At 41.0% G+C, this 18389-nt stretch overlaps 1 protein-coding gene across 3 annotated transcripts in view; it reads left to right on the top strand.

Moving 5' to 3' along the window:
• Positions 1-17515, top strand: part of sash1b (SAM and SH3 domain containing 1b) — a gene marked incomplete at its 5' end in the record, with an annotated part of 62526 nt that extends 45011 nt beyond the window's left edge. For 2 of the 3 annotated variants that reach the window (XM_080783163.1, XM_080783164.1), the window contains 18 exons: positions 316-366; positions 1061-1110; positions 3225-3265; positions 3525-3611; positions 3778-3893; positions 4615-4716; positions 7796-7928; positions 8475-8902; positions 9257-9331; positions 9684-9827; positions 9993-10125; positions 10382-10551; positions 12159-12365; positions 12630-12780; positions 14002-14133; positions 15499-16400; positions 16804-16935; positions 17094-17515. In XM_080783163.1, coding sequence (XP_080639289.1) covers positions 316-366; positions 1061-1110; positions 3225-3265; positions 3525-3611; positions 3778-3893; positions 4615-4716; positions 7796-7928; positions 8475-8902; positions 9257-9331; positions 9684-9827; positions 9993-10125; positions 10382-10551; positions 12159-12365; positions 12630-12780; positions 14002-14133; positions 15499-16400; positions 16804-16935; positions 17094-17162 — 3123 coding nt within the window. In that variant the 3' untranslated portion in view covers positions 17163-17515. Of the gene's footprint in view, positions 1-315; positions 367-1060; positions 1111-3037; positions 3134-3224; positions 3266-3524; positions 3612-3777; positions 3894-4614; positions 4717-7795; positions 7929-8474; positions 8903-9256; positions 9332-9683; positions 9828-9992; positions 10126-10381; positions 10552-12158; positions 12366-12629; positions 12781-14001; positions 14134-15498; positions 16401-16803; positions 16936-17093 lie in introns of those variants that run through there. The other variant, XM_080783165.1, reaches the window with a different exon arrangement.
• Positions 17516-18389: the final 874 nt, after the last annotated feature.

Genomic DNA, 18389 nt, shown 5'->3' with positions numbered 1-18389 from the left:
TATATAGTCATATAGTATATGACTATTGACAAATACCATGGATGGATCATGGTGTTTGTATCATTTGATACTGTAGATAGATATATATATATATATGAAGGAATACACCACCAAACCTGCCTCTTTTTGCATTTCATACCCATTGTCCAAAGTAAAACTGTGTGTGATGTCAAGGACGTCAGCAGCGATACATACACCTAGCATTACTCCACAGTACTGTGGCTTCGGTCATCTAAATATTATGTCTATTTCAGCACTATGATGACACTATAATTTACTCGTCCACTTCCCACTGCCTGTGTGTGTGTGTTTCAGGGAAAGGTTGACTCAGTGGCCACATCACTGCAGCTCCGCTCACAGATCCAGGTGAGTAGCCCTGCCCCGGCCTCATGTACTGTATGTTCCTTTGAGCCTGATTGGTATGGTTGCATGGTGTGTCTCGCACCAAAAATGGCTGATCTACAGGAACACGTATTACAGTGCGACACGTTGTGACTTTGTAGATCTACTATTTCTGGTGCGAGACACAGCCACACCCACACCACTACGCATAAATCAGGCATTAGTCTCCAGGAGAAGTTACTTCCTCTCTCTGACTCACCCCAAAACGATTCACCCTGACAAGAGGCAGTTGGAAGTGCCTTGTCATGATTTGTCCCCAGGAAAGCTCAGATGCAGAGTGAGAGAGAAAGGTGCCCTTGAGATAATCCCCCCTCAAATTTGATGACACACATCCGGAGTGAGATGATAGAGGAACGTGCATGTGTGATCATCTGTTGCAAAATGAGATTTCTGAATTCCAAATGTTCAAAGTAAGAATAGGACTGTTGTGCTTGTGTTTACCAGGCATGTATCTGGCACTGGTATCCAGAGTGTGACTTGCATTCAGTTCAATAACAGGAAGAAGCAACATTAACACAATTACAAGAAAACTGAACAGTAGCACTCTCTTCTTGTTGTGGACTCGGAGATGTGAAATGTAAAACAAAATGAGACTGGCAGAAGGTTAGTTTGTTTTGTGTCCATACTGGACCTCATTACTGTGGTCCTGCCTTCACAGGAGTCCCTGGGTCTCAGTAGCACCATGTCCACTCCAGAGACAGACAGAAGGTAAGATATACAAAAATATTAATCTGGAACCTTGTTTTGTGAATATATTGTTCTTTTTCTTTACCAAATTGTTAATACAATAGAACTACAGTAACACATCTGCAGTGTTTAAAGGTGGTCTCTCTGCTCTTCTATTGACAAATTAAGACCGTGTGTTTGCTTTACAAGTGGTGTTGCCTGAAGCTCAAGGAGCTAAATCTCCCTTGCCCAAGCAGGAGTTTTGTCTCAGCTCAGTAATCTCAGTTCTCTGGGAGAACTGGGTTTGAATCCCAGGAAGGACATCATTCTAAACTGCAATCCAGCTTTAAGTAGGACTTGTGGAACAGTATTCTGTTAGTGTAAAATGACTAATGTTAGGAACTACATTATGGAATCTTGCACTGGATATTGGTTTGCATCTGATAGTAGGCTGTCCACTCCTGTCTTACTATAGTGTCTGTATTAAGACAATGGCTGCAATGGCTGAGAGTTTAAAAGCAGCATGAAAAACAGAGTTCAGCAGGATCAGTGAGGACAGGAGTACAGGCCATGCCGGCGTTTAAGTTAGCAGTAGTGTACAAGTGGTTTTGCTGAAGAGAATCTAAACCACCAAACCATTTCTGGGCATAATGGAGGGTTCCTGAAAAAAATTCTTCCCATGTGCAATATAATATGTATATAGTACTGTTGACTTGGGCTTTTAAGAGGACAAACTAGGATTACACTACCATTTATTATCAGCTCATCAGTATGAGGACACGTGTGCTTCCTGCTGCCATACGGTCACTTTTAGGAAACACCCCCCACTCCCCTTCCAGACATCCTTCCCTCTATTGTTTCTTTTGATGGATTTCGAAGATTAGTCATATTTTTGTCATTGGAAAGTAGACTAAGAAAAAGAGGGAATATAGGTCATGAATGACTAATAACATAGACACATTGATTTGATTAAGTGCCTTAAAGGGCCAGTGCACTGAAAATATTTGCATTTCATAGGCTACTGTATAAGTGTGTCTCGTGTATTCACATTCACAAACAAAATCTTGAAAGTGTATAAAGCTGTCAGAAGCAACCAAGGTTTTTTCCTCCTGGTCATTTCAGGGAAAATGTGATTTCACAAGTTGTTTATGAAAAACTGGAGGCTCACTTACAGTACATGTTACACTATGGCCTCTTCTACTGGTTACTGCCATCAGCAAGTGTCAGCTGACACCTGATGACAGAGAGAGGATGAGGGGGGGAAGAAAAGGAAGCAGAGAGGCAGAGAAAGAGAGATGGACACGGAGAGAGAAATACTGACAAACGGGCACAGAAACAGAGAGAGGGGGGGGGCAAGATAGCGTGCAGATAATTTGAAAGGTTGTTTATAGAAACAGATGGTTTGTATGGTCTCATCATTGTGTTGGACTGCCCCCTTGTGGGACACAAACATAATGAGGCCAGGAGAGGCTGATGGCCACTTCCCACTAGCTTCAGCAACAAGTGTCAGCTGATGACAGAGAGAGAGAGGGAGTGATATACGACACAAAGAGAGAAACCAAGATACAGTTTAGTTAGAGGGAAATAGAGACAGTTAAAGATATAAATAATGAGGTAGAGCTACAAATACAGAGAGAGAGAACGCAGAGAGAGAGCGAGAGAGAGAACGCAGAGAGAGAGAGAGAGAGAGAGAGAACGCAGAGAGAGAGAGAACGCAGAGAGAGAGAGAACACGCAGGGAATGCAGGGGCCACGTTAGTGCGAGTTGAGCTGTAAAACCCCAGCAGAACGTGAGAAAGACTCCATTGTTCTGGTGATGGCTATAGTGCACTGACCTCTGTTCATCAGCCAAGAGCACAGAGCTTTTTTTCCCTCTGTTTTGACTGCTTTGATTTGCCTTTTCTCTTTACAACAGTATGAAGCTAGTGTCATGACGGATAGTGTACCATTGTGATTGCTTGTTTTTTTGTTTTGTTTTTTATGTGAGGGAAGAAGGGAGATTACATAAAGATGTTGATGGAGATGGTAGGATAGAATAAAATGAAGAAAATAGTATTGGAAAACAGGTGGGACAACATATTTGAATTTGACTTGTGTTTTTGATTTCCTTTCATCTGTTCCAGTTCAAAACAAGTAAATATTGTCTGTGATTCGTAGGTTCCCCGTACACAAATCCAGCTCTGATGATGGATCAGGGGGTAAGTATAGGTTTTCTGCTACTTGTTATTATAATTGTACAGAGATGTTAGTTAACCCACACTTTCTCCATTATACCTGAGAGAATGGATATAATGAATTGTTGCTAAAACTTCTAGCCTATAGTCATTTGAAGAAGCTAAATGTATCTTTGCTCTGGTTTTGTACAGTAGCATAACTTATTATTATATTTCCTTATTTTATATTTTCAGTTACATTTTGTGGCCATGTTGCATGCACTAAATACAAATGTTTGTGTAGGAAAGTGGGACGGAAAGAGAAAAAACAAGTCTTTTTGGCAGAGTTTCCGTAAGTCGCAGAAGGCTGTCGTGCGTCAGACTTCAAAAGGTATGTTTAGTCAAAAGGAAAACACTTATTTAAAAAGTAAATGCATAGATATTATGTTTTCGGGGGTTGATGTTAATAAACTCTAAATTGAGTGCTTAAACCCATTAGCTCACACTTTACCAGTACAGGTGTGTATTTGTAACCCCCCTCCCCTCCTCCCTTCCAGCAGGTGACGATGTTGGCTTTGTGGCGAGTGAGATCACCATGAGTGATGAAGAGCGCATCCAACTGATGATGATGGTGAAAGAAAACATGATCTCTGTGGAGGAAGCTTTGGCACGGGTACAAATATCTCCTTCCCCATATTAGTGGTGTCATGTGAAAACCAGTTACTGCAATATATGGGTCTTTTTCCTTTTATGAGATCCTCTTGTCACTGCCTCTTGGCATTGTTAAAGCTTAATTCATACAACATCGCATTATGGTGGCATTCACTGAAAAGAACAGATGTTTAAGCTAACATCCCGTCACATCACAACATATTTTCTGTTTATTTACTGCTGCTTAGCCATTAACCCCTGGCATAGAAAGTTTACCAGACTGTACCTTTATATTTCTTGTAAAATGTTTCATATCCATGGCTGCCAATAGGATAGTCTTACTGAAATAAAGAAAGACTGTGAAGCGACAAGCACATGTTTTTTTTTATTTTTTATCTGATGACAGCTGTTGTGTCTATTGTCTAGGGCTCATAAAACTTATCAATCAAAACAACATTGGTCAGTAATGTGTACTGTCTCAAACAACCCTGAGAAGAGATGCCGTTATGTCACTAGTACAAAGTGATGAAGGCCTGAGTGACCTGAATGTAACATTTTGAGGGCTTATTTGTTTTGGTAATCATTCTTTAACCATCCATTTGAACAGAAATACATTATCAGCTGTTCAAGGAACAATAGGCTACCAGCTGGTACAGTGCAGGAAGTGGACTGTACTGTAGACCTGCATCATTCACTGAGATGTTCACAGACTCTCATTGTTTTGCTTGCTATTCTGTTTGCAGCTGAAGGAGTTTGAATCTCAGAACAGACAGACCTGCAGACCCGAACCAACAGAATGGACTACTGATCCTTCCAGTCCTACAAACGAGCCTTTTAACTGCAATGTAAGTTTGTTTTTTTATGTCGTAGTAAGAGCCTTTTAGATTTATTTTATACTGAAATGATCCAGGGCTGCATTTCTTCAGAAACCTTTTCTCAATATCGTTACTGTGATTATTATGCGATTACTATCCAATCTGTAACTATCATGTCCTTCGCAAATGATAAAATGTTTACCTTAATAGAGCACACCTACTTACTCAGTAGACAGTAGGCCTACCACGTTTAAACTTTTCAAGTGGTCATACCCTACCACAGGATTTACAATTCTCAAATTGTGTTAGTTATCCTCCTGGCAGCCAAAGGCCAGAGATGATATTTTCATCCCTGTCTGTCCGTATGTCTGTGTGTCCGTCTGTGAACAGCTAATCTACAGCACCACTGGACCAATCAATGTGAAAATGTCACTGGATTCCTTGGATACGCAACTCTCCCACTCCCATAGAGGCTGCACACAAGACATTTAGCATTTATTTCCAAAACTCACTTTTTGCTACAACTCCTGCAGAGGGCACATTTCTAGCTCTATTGTATTAACATACAACATACAAAATAACATTGAATTCACCAAACATTGTTACCAGATCACCTGAACTGGCTTGTCTAGTCATTTATGTCCGTCTCTTACGTACAGTACAGTATACTGCCTGTTCAAAGAAATACTGGGGTTTTTGTCCATTGTCCAAAGTAGTTCTTTGTGACTCTATGCCACCATACCAGATGGACTTATTTTATTTAAAGAGCAGTAGTAACAGTGTTGCTATTGTTGTTTTTATTTTATTCCTTATGGCAGTCAGGGAGCTCTTATAATTGCATTTCTTTCATTTTATGTATTTTTAAGGACGAAACTGTCCTTTCCCCGTGTAATTTGAAACTACAAAAACAATCATTATTCTATAACACATAACTATTTGAAACATGTACATGCTGGGATATCAGGTTTTAGATTATTGTTTATTACTGGATTTATTTCACTCATTGTGATTACTTGTCATTTTCATATCGTTCCATGCCTACCAAATGCTGAATCACTACCTCGGACATGAGTGAGTGAAGAGGCAGCGCTTTACCAGTGCCAAGGCTGCTGCGTAGCTGTTGTCTTCTCTCTCGTGCGCGCTCTCGCTCGCTCTGTCCTGGCTATGAACCGGGGCCTCTTTAAAGCCATGTTGCACAGGCCTTCTCCCAACTCCAGGGCACGGGGCAGGCTCCTATTCATCGCTGTCAAAGCGCTAACCCCCTATTGTGCTGTGGTGAGCGGGTGGATTCAGCACAGAGCCCTGTTATGCCCGCCACAGCTCTTTTATGCTTAGGTGGGGTGATTAGAGGGGCTCAGGTTCAGAGCACATTTTTCAGATTTGTCTGGATGGCCTCAGTGTTTCTCCTCTCCGCTGTGTGTTCTCCGGCCCACTCTCTCTCTGTTACGTATTTGTGTGTAATAGAGATGTGATTATGCTCACTCTTTTTCTCTCACATCTTTGTCTCACTCTTTCTCATGTCATTTTTCTCTCTCCTCCCACACACAGTCTTTCATTTTACTGAAAGTCTCTGTTTACCATCTACAATTCTACATGTAACTGTATTACAGCGCTCTATTCCTGACCTGTTGACACACTTTGAATTTCTGTTCTCTCGTGTGTACGTTCCACTATGAATAGCTCATATATGTCTGAATCAGGAGATTGAACGTGCTACCTATACTGTGAAAAGCATGCGTCACTCCCACTGACCTCTGAGAGATAAATTCACATTCCCCTCTCTTCAATCAAACCTACCGTACAGTACATGCTGTTCATTTGCAAAGCATTTGTACCATTTTATTCAACCTGTGTGGTTTACCAGACGGATGGGAGTTTAAACATTATGACACTGGTTGCATGGCCCGCCGCCCTAGAAAACCCCACCCAATTGCCATGTAATATATAAATCCCCTTTATTTGTTGTCAGGGTTTTTCCAGGCTCTCCTTCAGTCTCTTGAGCAGGCCTCCAACTGTGTTGGTCTTTATCTCAACGAGACGAAAACTGAATACGTAAATATATGCAAATCTAACAATAACCACATTTGAAAAACACTTAACAACACAGGTTGATGACTACAAGTATTTGGGTTCATATATATCCTCTTCCAAAAGGACTTTCAAACTAGGAAGGGTATGGCCTGGTCAGCCTGCAATGACATGCATAACATTTGGTCATCCCAGCTTAGTAAGAAAATATTTAGGATGGCCGTTGAGCCGATTCTACTCTATGGCTCCGAGACATGGACACTTTAATTTAACAGAAATGAGAGAAACGGTTGGATGGCCTTCTAATGAGAGCGCAAAATCTGTCTTTGAAGAGCCACTCATCGACTAATCTTATATATGGCAACCTTCCCCGTGTTTCTTCACTAGTCCGATCCAGAAGAACACAGTTTGCCAGCAACTGCTACAGAGCTGACAATGAGGTTATAATCTTCCCTTATTCTCTGCAATCCTGCCTCAAAGCAGACCAGAGGTAGAAAATCGTTCCCTGATGTAGAAAGTCGTTCCCTGATGTCATCGCAAGGGGCACATGCATCAGTAAGCAGGAACTGGGGATGGCAATGAAGGACCGGAAAGTCTGGCATGGCATTGTGAAATCCATGATCTCGACCGCGGTCGAAAAATGATGATGATGATTTTCGAAGTTTATTTGAACATACCTGGAAGTACCAGAGTATACCTATTAGGAGCTGTGGATGCTATTAATACAGCACCCAGGAGGGTCTTGCTCAATGACAATTAGACACTGGGAGATTCCCAGGCAGGCTCTCTACCCACTCTGTAGTCTGTACTGTATACAGTAAGTGCACTAGTTAAAGCGTCTCACGTTTCGGGTCGATTGGACACACTACCCATTTGTTTACCCATGTCACATTAGAGTATACTATAGCTGGTTGACAATGTTCATGAACAAACGTTACCTCATTATGAGTAATGTGTATATTCTCTCATTTATCACCATTCTGTAAATGGGGAATTTGTGCTATTGTTAATAATGACAACTCTCAAACATCAGCTCTCAGATTTTTCTCACAAAACCTTTTCCGTGTGTTCTTCATGATAGCCGTGCGACCTGTCGGACGACGAGCAGGAGGAATCGGTCACATTTAGGAGACTCCACAAACTAGTCAACTCCACCCGCAAGGCCAAGAAGAAGCTCATCAGGATTGATGAGTCTAAGAAGCCTGGATCAGAGGGTACTTACTGTACTGTTGACTGCATGTAATATTGCGGGAATTATCATGGATAGGCAATTGGTCACATGATGGAGAAGAAAAGTGGTTAATGGCATTGACCGTAATCACATGGCGGCCATTTTGGTGATGACCGAAGCATAGTATCATTACATGTAATCTATCCTGTCCTCTATCCCTAACAGAGTATCATTCCATGTAATCTATCCTGTCCTCTATCCCTAACAGAGTATCATTACATGTAATCTATCCTGTCCTCTATAGTATCATTACATGTAATCTATCCTGTCCTCTAACAGAGTATCATTACATGTAATCTATCCTGTCCTATATAGTATCATTACATGTAATCTATCCTGTCCTCTATAGTATCATTACATGTAATCTATCCTGTCCTCTAACAGAGTATCATTACATGTAATCTATCCTGTCCTATATAGTATCATTACATGTAATCTATCCTGTCCTCTATAGTATCATTACATGTAATCTATCCTGTCCTCTATAGTATCATTACATGTAATCTATCCTGTCCTCTGTCCCTAACAGAGTCTTTGAGTGTTGAGGTGGATGCTGCTGCTTCCTTCTACTCCGGGGTGCAGAAGAAGAAACATGTGACGTGCTGCCAGGTGGACTCCCTGGCCGCGGCCCTGCGTGATCAGTTGACCTCCGACCGTGACTCGGACAGCCTGACCGGCGCCACCTCCCCTTCCTCCAGCAGCCTGGACACCTGCAGCAGCCACAAGCTCTTCAGAGCCTTTGGGAAGTCTACCGGCAGCAGCAGCTCCCCCAGCCACCAGGAGAAAGGCCTTGGAGAGCGGACCAGGGAGCTGGGGTTAGGGGGCAGCGGTTCTTCTCTCTCTGAGACAGGGATAGGGTGCACTGGGGAAGGCGTGGAGGAGGAGCCCAAACTGGCCCGCTCTGTCACTGAGGGAGAGCTCCGCCGGAGGGCACTGAGTCCTCTCAGCCAGCATGGGGTAAGTACTGTAGAATGAGAGGAGCTAGGAGAAGATTGAGGATAATAATGTTAGTAAGGTGGTCATTGGAGAATAAACTATGACAGGGTGATGCAAGACCTGATGCAAGAGCAACGCAAATGGAGGCAAAACACTGGTCTATTTTTCATAACATTGGAGTGCCATCTGGAAATAACAGACCACATCAATGCTATCAGAATCAAGAATAAAATAAAAAACAAATATATGGATGTTTGACTTAACAAGAACATGTTTGATTGAACCATAGATATCAAGAGTAATGTCAAATAAGTAAGTCACGTCATCATCCCAGTGTATTCATTGCTTACAACCAGAATATCCTCTGTTTCACAGAGAACCTGCAGTTTTGGAGGTTTTGATCTGACTAGCCGGTCACTGCACACAGTCAACTGTGACTGTGATAGCTCTGTAAGTAGTCATTCTCATTTATACCACATAGGCCAACCTTGCATTTTGGTTGGCAAAACGGGCATAACATCAGCATTCTAGTACAGTCGGTTCTGTGTACTGTATGTTTACCATGATTTGTGCAGCATTTAATTGTTTACTAAAAGGAGCAAAGATACCAGGGAGGCTGGCATACCTTACCTAGATATACATTTAAGTTACTGCACTACAGACCACCTGAGTTCTAACGGTAATGCTGATACGTAGCTCTCGACAATATTTATCTGTTAGCTAAGCAGAGCATTTAGGCTATTTTTCCGTATTATGCTTGTACTTCATTTTGTAATTTGTTCTTGTTTCTCATTCCAATCAGAACAAAAACATTATAGGCATCCCAAGAGCCTGCGTTAAGTCTCCACCAATGTCCCGCATTTCTTTGGGCAAGAAGGTCAAGTCTGTGAGAGAGACCATGAGGAAACGCATATCCAAGAGATACCACTGCTCTCTCTCTGAACAGGTAGATCCTGTGTAATTTTGCTACACACACACACAAACTGCCTACACTGTTTTATTTGACTTTATGTAGGAAAGAAAAAAAAGTGACATGCTGGAAAACAGTAACCAGTATGCAGAACTGTTGTGGCGCTGTGGTAGAACTAAGCATTCTTTCTCTGTCCTGTAGTCGAGCCCTGACCACATATCCAGCTGCCCCCAGTCACCCCACACTGAGAGAGAATCTCTGGGGAAATCCAAACTGAAGCCAGGAGGGTCTGTGGAGAGTCTTAGGAGCTCACTCAGTGGACAGAGTTCTATGAGTAAGTGTGTGTGTGTGTGTGTGTGTGTGTGTGTGTGTGTGTGTGTGTGTGTGTGTGTGTGTGTGGACCCCCCCCCCCCCCCCCCACACACACACACACACACATTGATGACTCCTGTGACTCCCTGCAATTTCGGTACAATAAAAGCTAACATTGACCTACAAATTGGTACTGTATGCATGCATGCTCTGTGACTGTGTGTGCAACACATCCAATGACACTATTCAGAACGCAATGCGGTTGGTGCTGTCTGCAGGTGGTCAAACGGTGGGTACCACTGACTCCTCCAACAGCAACAGGGAGAGCGTCAAGTCCGAGGATGGGGAGGAAGATGAACTGCCTTACAGAGGACCTTTCTGTGGACGGGCTCTGGTCCACACTGACTTCACTCCAAGCCCATATGACACAGACTCACTTAAACTCAAGGTAAGGCAGTTCAGACGTTCCAATAAGAAATATTATACGAGTCTTTTTACATTGGTTCAATTTGGGGACACATCCCTGTGAAACTCATAATGTGTAGCTTTTTGTGTATGTTTTAGTTATGTGGACATTACAGCATAGGTTCGACGGGTTCATTGCTTGTGTTTGCTGCTGACTTCTTTATAGCCGGGGAGCCACAGGCCTTAAGGATTGTCTATGGTGTGGTATACAAAAATGGCCATAACCTCTTTTCGCGATATTTCTGGCAGAGCAGACCTCTCATTGTGGACCTTAATGACCAAATTAATCGAAAAAATACAAATTAAAAAGTATGTCATGACATCATAGGTCCTCTCAAATTTCTGATGGCTGGCTCCCCGGCTACTAGGAATATATACACAAATCAAAATAAATTTCCTTTCTAGTTCCAAAGCACTTCGTGTCAGGGGCAGACACCAGCAGACACTTGTGACTATAATGGTATTCAGATACGTGTCACCCATTATAAAGGTCTTGAATGAAGAACTTGGTAAGCTGTCCATTTGGTTTCGGTCCAATAAATATCACTTAACATTAAAAAAACAAACTTCATATGTTTTGGTCTTAAACCACATAGTTTGAATAAATCATCTAAAATATATATTGATAATGTAGTAAGTAATGTGTGCGCCACACGATTCCTTGGCATTATGCTTGATGAATCATTATCCTGGAAATCACATATTATGTCTACATCTACGATTAGATAGATACATCTATCTAATCTAAGAGTTTTGGTATTTTACGTAAAACCCGTCATTTGAACAGCTCTGAGGTAGCCACTATGTTATATTATTCTATGATTTATCCGTACATTAATTATTGTAATAGTCTGGGCTAGTACTCATCAGACCAAACTTGAGCCATTATACCGTCTTCAGAAACGAGCTGTAAGAACAATAAGTTGTGTACATCCAAGACTTTCTTCTCAAGCTTTATTTAGTCGATTAGGTGTCCTCAGTGTACCAATCGAACCATCTTCAAATTGGTCTATTTGTTCATGGCTCACTGGGAAAAACCCTTCCCACTTTTTTCCATAATCTATTTGGGTATCATTCTCAGGTTCATGATTATCCAACACGTAGCTCAAATCACCTTAGACCTCCAAAGGCCCGTACGTCTCAATCTCAGTTTAATATAGGCTTCAGAGGGTCTAAAATATGGAACTCTACCTTTACATATATGACAATTGTCTTCCCATACGGTAATGGGAATAATTAACCTCGTATTTTACTGTTTGATGACTTCTGTCTATTGTGATATGTTCTGTCTTTTTCTTGTTATATTGTCCTTTTTTTCTCTCTCTGTCTCTGTATTATATCTGTCTTCTAATGTTTTAGATCTGCATGTTCAATGTGATGTAGTTATTGTGAGAGATTTGCCTGTGAATACCTTATTTTATTTTGGAAAAAGGTGCGCACTATAACTTGAAGATCTTTCGTACTGCCCTGATTAGTAGGCTAAAACACAATGCCACCCACATACACATCACCTTCATGGCATACCCATTCCACTACTCTAGCATTCATCTTTGTGAACGGTCAGTATAATCAGTTCCTCTGGTTTTGCAGATTGGAGATGTCATTGATATCATCAGCAAGCCGCCAATGGGTACATGGATGGGCCTGCTAAACGGGAAAGTGGGCACCTTCAAATTCATCTATGTGGATGTCCTGCATGAAGAGGTGGCAAAGCCCAAAAAGACCCGCAGGAGGAGGAAGGCCCGGCAACCCAAACCCACCTCTGTGGAGGAGCTCCTTGATCGCATCAACCTCAAAGTAATTAATGAAGCCAACAGAGAGAGATATAGAGACATAATGGATTTTATTTTCCTGGAAGGAAATTATTATGGCACATAAAGAAATAAGAATTAACCACTTACTTATTAAGTACATGAAATAGACACGTTTGTAGATCTTCTATTTTAGCTGTTTTTGAATATTTGGAAATGTATGAATTGTTGTGGATTCATTTGTAGTAGTACATATAGAACATTATTGAACGTTTTTTCTTTTTAAAATCTTGTTCTCTTTCCTCCCCAGGAGCACCTTCCCACATTCCTATTCAATGGCTACGAGGACCTGGACACCTTCAAGCTTCTGGAGGAAGAGGACCTGGATGAGCTGAACATCAGAGACCCTCAGCATAGAGCTGTGCTGCTCACGGCTGTGGAGCTGCTGCAGGAGTATGATGGTGGGTCTGAGACGACAACAACATACACATTTAGTTTCATAACTCATTCATCCCGTTTTCGGTGGTAGCTACAAGTCGGGTACAGTAGACATGGTTGAGTTTTCAATTCCTTCTTTTTTTATTATTATTTCTGTATCAGCTGGAAAATGTCTGCATTTTAATACAACAATGCACTCACCATAAAAGGAAAATGTCATTTGTAATTTGGACTTGGAATATTTAAGTATTTTTTAAAAGCAAGTATTCCAGTGGTTGTCGCGATGCGACGCATTTTGAGCTTGTAGATCGGCTATTTTCAAAAGATTTTCATACAATTGAGAAACTGGAATGGGACATTCTGTATAATGAGTAGGCCTACTTTTACTTTTGGTACTTTAAGTACATTTTGGTGCCAAGGTATGCGGTTAGGCGCAAGCTTGACTCAGGGAGCAGGACGCCCCTGCCATGCAGAGTCCAAGACACTTGGGATAATAACATCATATCCTGTTTGTAAAACAGTACTTTTACTTAAGTACATTTTTCATTCCAGGCTTTTACTTGTAACGGAGTACTTTTGCAGTATTGATACTTTTACTTAAGTAAAACATGTGAGTACCTTTTCCACTACTGCCAGCGGGTGAGAATCCAGCAGGGGTATTGTGTCCTACAGGTTGGTGAGGGTATCTACTCAATGAGGGAAACTGGGGAAGATTGTGTAAACATCTGCATACATGCTCCCTCCATTGAGATCTTCCAGACTTATAACCTTTTTATATTTACAAGCCTTTGAATCCCTCTCATCCTGCACTTTTTATGTTGATAGAAAGTGTTTGCATTGCTGCTCTTAACTGCCCTTAATGTTCTTCTATTACTTGAGTACCAGATGTTTGTGTTGTTTTATCATTGACTGTCTTATATTGCTGTATTGTATTTTACTGTATTGTATTGTATTGCTTTTTCTGACCTGTGAAGCACTTTGTTTGAGTTGTTGGAGAGTTGTTTTTTAAATGTGCTATATAAATACATTTGATTTAATTTGATTCCCTGGTGAAACTAATAAATAAAGGGTGCAGGTGATTCCATCTGTTTTGGAGGAGGCACGTGGTTGTCACCTCTGGAGAATCTTTTAAATGGCACTGCACGGCACAATTCAGAACTGCATAAATACAACCCGATATAAAAGACAGTACAAGGATGAACATGTGTTGTTGACCTTGGAGGTGCTTCTGTTGTGCCTTGCAGGTAGCAGTGACCCGGAGCGAAGTGGCCAGTCTGGAGGCTCGCAAGAGAAGCTGCTCCTAGACAGACGTGGCCTTTTGGGCGACTCACCGAGGGACTCTGGCTGCTACGAGAGCAGCGAGAATTTGGAGAACGGTAATGACAGCCTGAGTCGCCTGTGACCGGATCACTGTCCTCCGCTTCTGCCCTCCTTCGTCACTAAGGACACCATGGTCTTCATGCTTGAGCATTCCAAACCAAACTTCAGTTTTTCATGCTCTTTTTCGGAAAGCCTCTTTCCCTGCCGCTCATGCAACTTTCATTTTTCCCACCTCCTTGCATACTTTCTTTTTTTTCTGTCAGTCATTATTTGTTCTGTTTCCTCAGCATTGGATGGAAAAGGCAGTGTCCTATTATCCGTGCCCTCCCATCTGCAATTCATTTGAGATACTAAGGCCTTTCGTTCCAAAAATTACCTTCTCGTTTTGTGATTCGCAAGGGATGGTGGTGCGCGCTTTTCTAGATTACCCACATCTCAGAATACCTGTACAGTTTCTGTGTAGAGCTGCCTGTAGGTCTGCTTACACAAATACATCTGCTGTTGTGAATCGCGTGGTGGTTTTTCACGTTTGCTGAAAGTGACTGTTGAACCAAGGCGTGATGAAAGTACTAGTTTAAAAAAAGAAAAAGAAAGAGAGAAACCGAACATTTAACAGTAATTGCAGTACTTATTTACTGTGAAAGCTTGCTTAATCATTCTTTTTTGTGGTTGTTTGCATTGGTTTACGTCTTGGGAAGAGAAAAAAAAAGTTTAAGGTTATGCTTACTGTATAATCGAAGGCTCTTGTGAATGTTAAAAGGGCATGTGGGGAATAGCATGATGTCAGAGTTGCTTATGTTTCCCCTCTTGTATAGATCTTTCAAAATTCTGCTGTTTTGTGTGTATATTTTTCTAGTTCAGTACTATATAATGTTGAGCAATATTTTATCATGTGCCTGAAAACTGCATTAAGCAGACCAATAAAAAAAACTTTACTAAATGGTATAACTATACTTGTTGAAAGTTGGCTTTTTGTATCATTGTAAAATGCATTTAAACGCATAGTGAGGACAACCTTGACAATACAGTCTGCTCTGATATAATTAATAAAACAGTTATAAGATAAAGGTTCAAATAACACTAGCACTTCTGATTGAGGTGTAGATTCTTTGGTCATAAAACAGTCCTGAAGTGTGCTACTGTCATAGTTGAGCGTGAGGAATAAATTGCTCAATGCTTAACCAGACTGGACTACTCGCCTGTTTCCTGTCTTGTTTTTTCTTTTACATTTTTTAAATTTTTCATTCATTCTTTAGTCATTTTCTTCTCACATTTCCCCCCCATTTCCTTTCACATCAGTTAATGATGTATTTTCTTTCCAACACCAAGTACTGCACTATAGCTCTATATTCTTCCATCAGGTACATTTACAATAAATTGAAATATGCATGATATGCACACGTTGCACTTCTTTATTTCAGGGAGGGACAAAAAGACATCTTCCTCCATGAGCAGGTCCTCGTCTGGTTTTGAATCAAGCCATCTTCCATCCCCAGAACAACCTTCCATTCCCTTGACCTCAACCCTGACCTCGACCTCTACCCAGCCGACTAAGACCTTCCTCCAGAGCTTACCGGGACACCTGCCCTGTACCATACCCTTCTTAAGACCCCCTAAGAGCAACTTAAGTTTGCTATGCCAGGGTAGGACTCAACCTCCATATGGAACCCCAACCAGGAGTCATAGCTGGGAAGCACTGGGAGGTGTTAGTGCAGTGGAGACTAGGCAGCTAAGGCTTTGCCACTCCCTGGGAAGCCTCCAGATCAAAAAAGATGTCCAGAACAGAGGACAACTACTTATTATCCCAAAGGATCGGAAGGTTACACATATCAGCATTTATATGCCTGAGTCCACGCAGCGCATGTTAAATCCTCAGAGACATTCAGAGGGCAGGATTCAAATATCGCAAACATCAACTGCTTTACGTGGTGGTGTTCCTGGAAGTTTGGAAGTGGATTTACCAACGTCACCTGTTCTCACGCCCGGGCAGGAAGAGAAATCCCCATGCACACACCTAAAATTACCTCCCGCAGTGCAGCGAGGACAGTCCAGTCATCCTCTAGCTATGCTTCCATTATCAAATCCATGCAGAGAACCATTACCAGTCCACATGAGCCTTGCTCATGACATTCTGTGCACAAATACCTCTGACACCATCTGTTTGGAGGGCAATAGAAATGTTTCAATCTCAGCACAATATGAAGCCCACAGGCTGAAAGGACAAAAGAAAATGTCTGTCAAGTCTGTGAACCTGGAATGTCGTCTGGAGGAAAGACTTCAACTGCAGGGTGTTGATCTGACCATGGAACCCTTCTCTGACAAGGTACTGTTTTGCAAAGATGAAATAGGCATCAAGTTAATACATTATTGTTTTTGTATGAACACTTACTGTGGTCAAAAGCTATTTTTATAACCAAGTTTGGAGTCATACTGTACATATCACTATTAGTGTAGTGATATGTAATCCAATCTTTGAACACATTATATGTTATAGAGGGAATATTTCTTACTTTAATTACATATTCCATATCACGATTAGTGATATATAATCTAATCTTTGCACACATATCATTGTGTTATAGAGGGAATATTTCTTACTGTAATTACACATATTCCTAGACATTATTTTAACGGACATCATTAAAAGTGGAACCACTGTAGACAGTGTTTTATGATACATCAATCCAACTACAGTAGTAATTCACACAGCTATATTCTGTTGACAGTATGGCAGATATGGGATCCCCCAGTCCCTGATTGAGATGTTTTCCAGTGAGCTGGAGCAGCCTATAGAAGAAACTGTCTGTGCCATGGACCAGCTCAGAGTTCAGCATCTACACAAGCAACAGCGCCTGGCAGTGAGTGACCCTTAAATAAAATTGAATGAGGTTACGGTTGGTGGGAGATAAAGAAACCAACTAGATAAGGGTTTCACTACACTGGTACAGTAACTAATATATTATTATGTTGCATGGTTGATCTGTTTTCCTTCATCTTTCTATCACCCCTTCTACAGGTCCCAATAAAAGGCTTGACCAAGGCGTGTCACATGTCGGAGTCAAATGCTCATCTGAGTGGAATATGAGCATGGATGGACTGTATATACCGGTTTGTAGAAACCAGAAGATGGAAGCTTGCAAGTGTAAAATACTGTAAATGGACTAAAAGTGAATTCCAAGTTGCTGATAATGGTTTCTGAAATACCTTGTTACAGTTTTACAGTACCTTGCATTGCAACAGCTAATTCAAATTATGGTGAGACATTGCCTTATATTATGGTCTACTACTGGACATTATGTCAAAGTAAACTCTGGGGAATGTCAATCATATCAACAGACATTCATTTTAAAGATATTTCAAGATTGTTACATCCCAGATAATATACAAGACTCAAAGTCAGATTCTTGGGTTCTGGATCCTCGTTTGAATCCTCATTGTAGCAACAAGTCAAATCATGTTGGTTTACGTAAAAACATATTCACACTTGCTGTAAATCATTCTCAGTAGTAAATACAACCTTTCTGAAAATAGTTTATTGAGGTGTTTTTTAATTTCTTATTCAAATAATAAAAAAAAAGACTTTATTGTCAAGTTAACACAATTACTAGTACAAGTTAGGTGAAACTTTATGCAGTTTAACAGATTAAATAAAGAATCGGATTCTTAATAGGACTAGATGTTAGATATCCCTAAATATAAAAGAGCATAACAAGTCTGAAAATAGCAGCTATTTAATAGTGTAGTGAAGTCAGTATCATGTAAAGCAGTGGTTCCCAAACCTTTTCATATCAAGGACCCCCAAGATGACACTCATTAGCCTGCGGACCCCCATTAGAAAAGATATGCCAGGGACTCCCATAAGAGAATATTTGTATGGCTATAGCAGTGATTTTCAACCTGTTTAATTTCTAACACCCCCCAGTTTGACATCCATTAGTCTACAGACCCCCATTTATTTATTCTAGCTCTGGGACCCCCAATTTATATTGTAAAATCAATGTTAATTTAACTCAAGTGTACAAATGGAACCAAATTGACCCGTTAGGGTCCGTTTGGTCCCATTTTTACAGTTACAGACCCGAATACCAGACGACTCGCCCCTTTACCAACTCGCCCCCGCAAAATCTGTTAATGTAGTTCATTTAGTATTTCCCTCCGTCTCTGAAATGATCTTGTATACAGATTTATTGATTGTATAGTAGTCGATCTCTGTACTCTGTAAATTTAAGAAAGAATAACATGAGATAGAGACGGTGACTGCTTAATTAAGTTAATTTAGGACCTTCTAGCAGTTAATTTCGTTTTATTAAAC

The sequence above is a fragment of the Protomyctophum bolini genome, assembly GCF_963924005.1.
Source record: "Protomyctophum bolini genome assembly, chromosome: 15".
Classification (NCBI taxonomy): domain Eukaryota; kingdom Metazoa; phylum Chordata; class Actinopteri; order Myctophiformes; family Myctophidae; genus Protomyctophum; species Protomyctophum bolini.
Note: the sequence above shows the minus strand (reverse complement) of the source record. Positions and strands in the feature narration are given on the sequence as shown.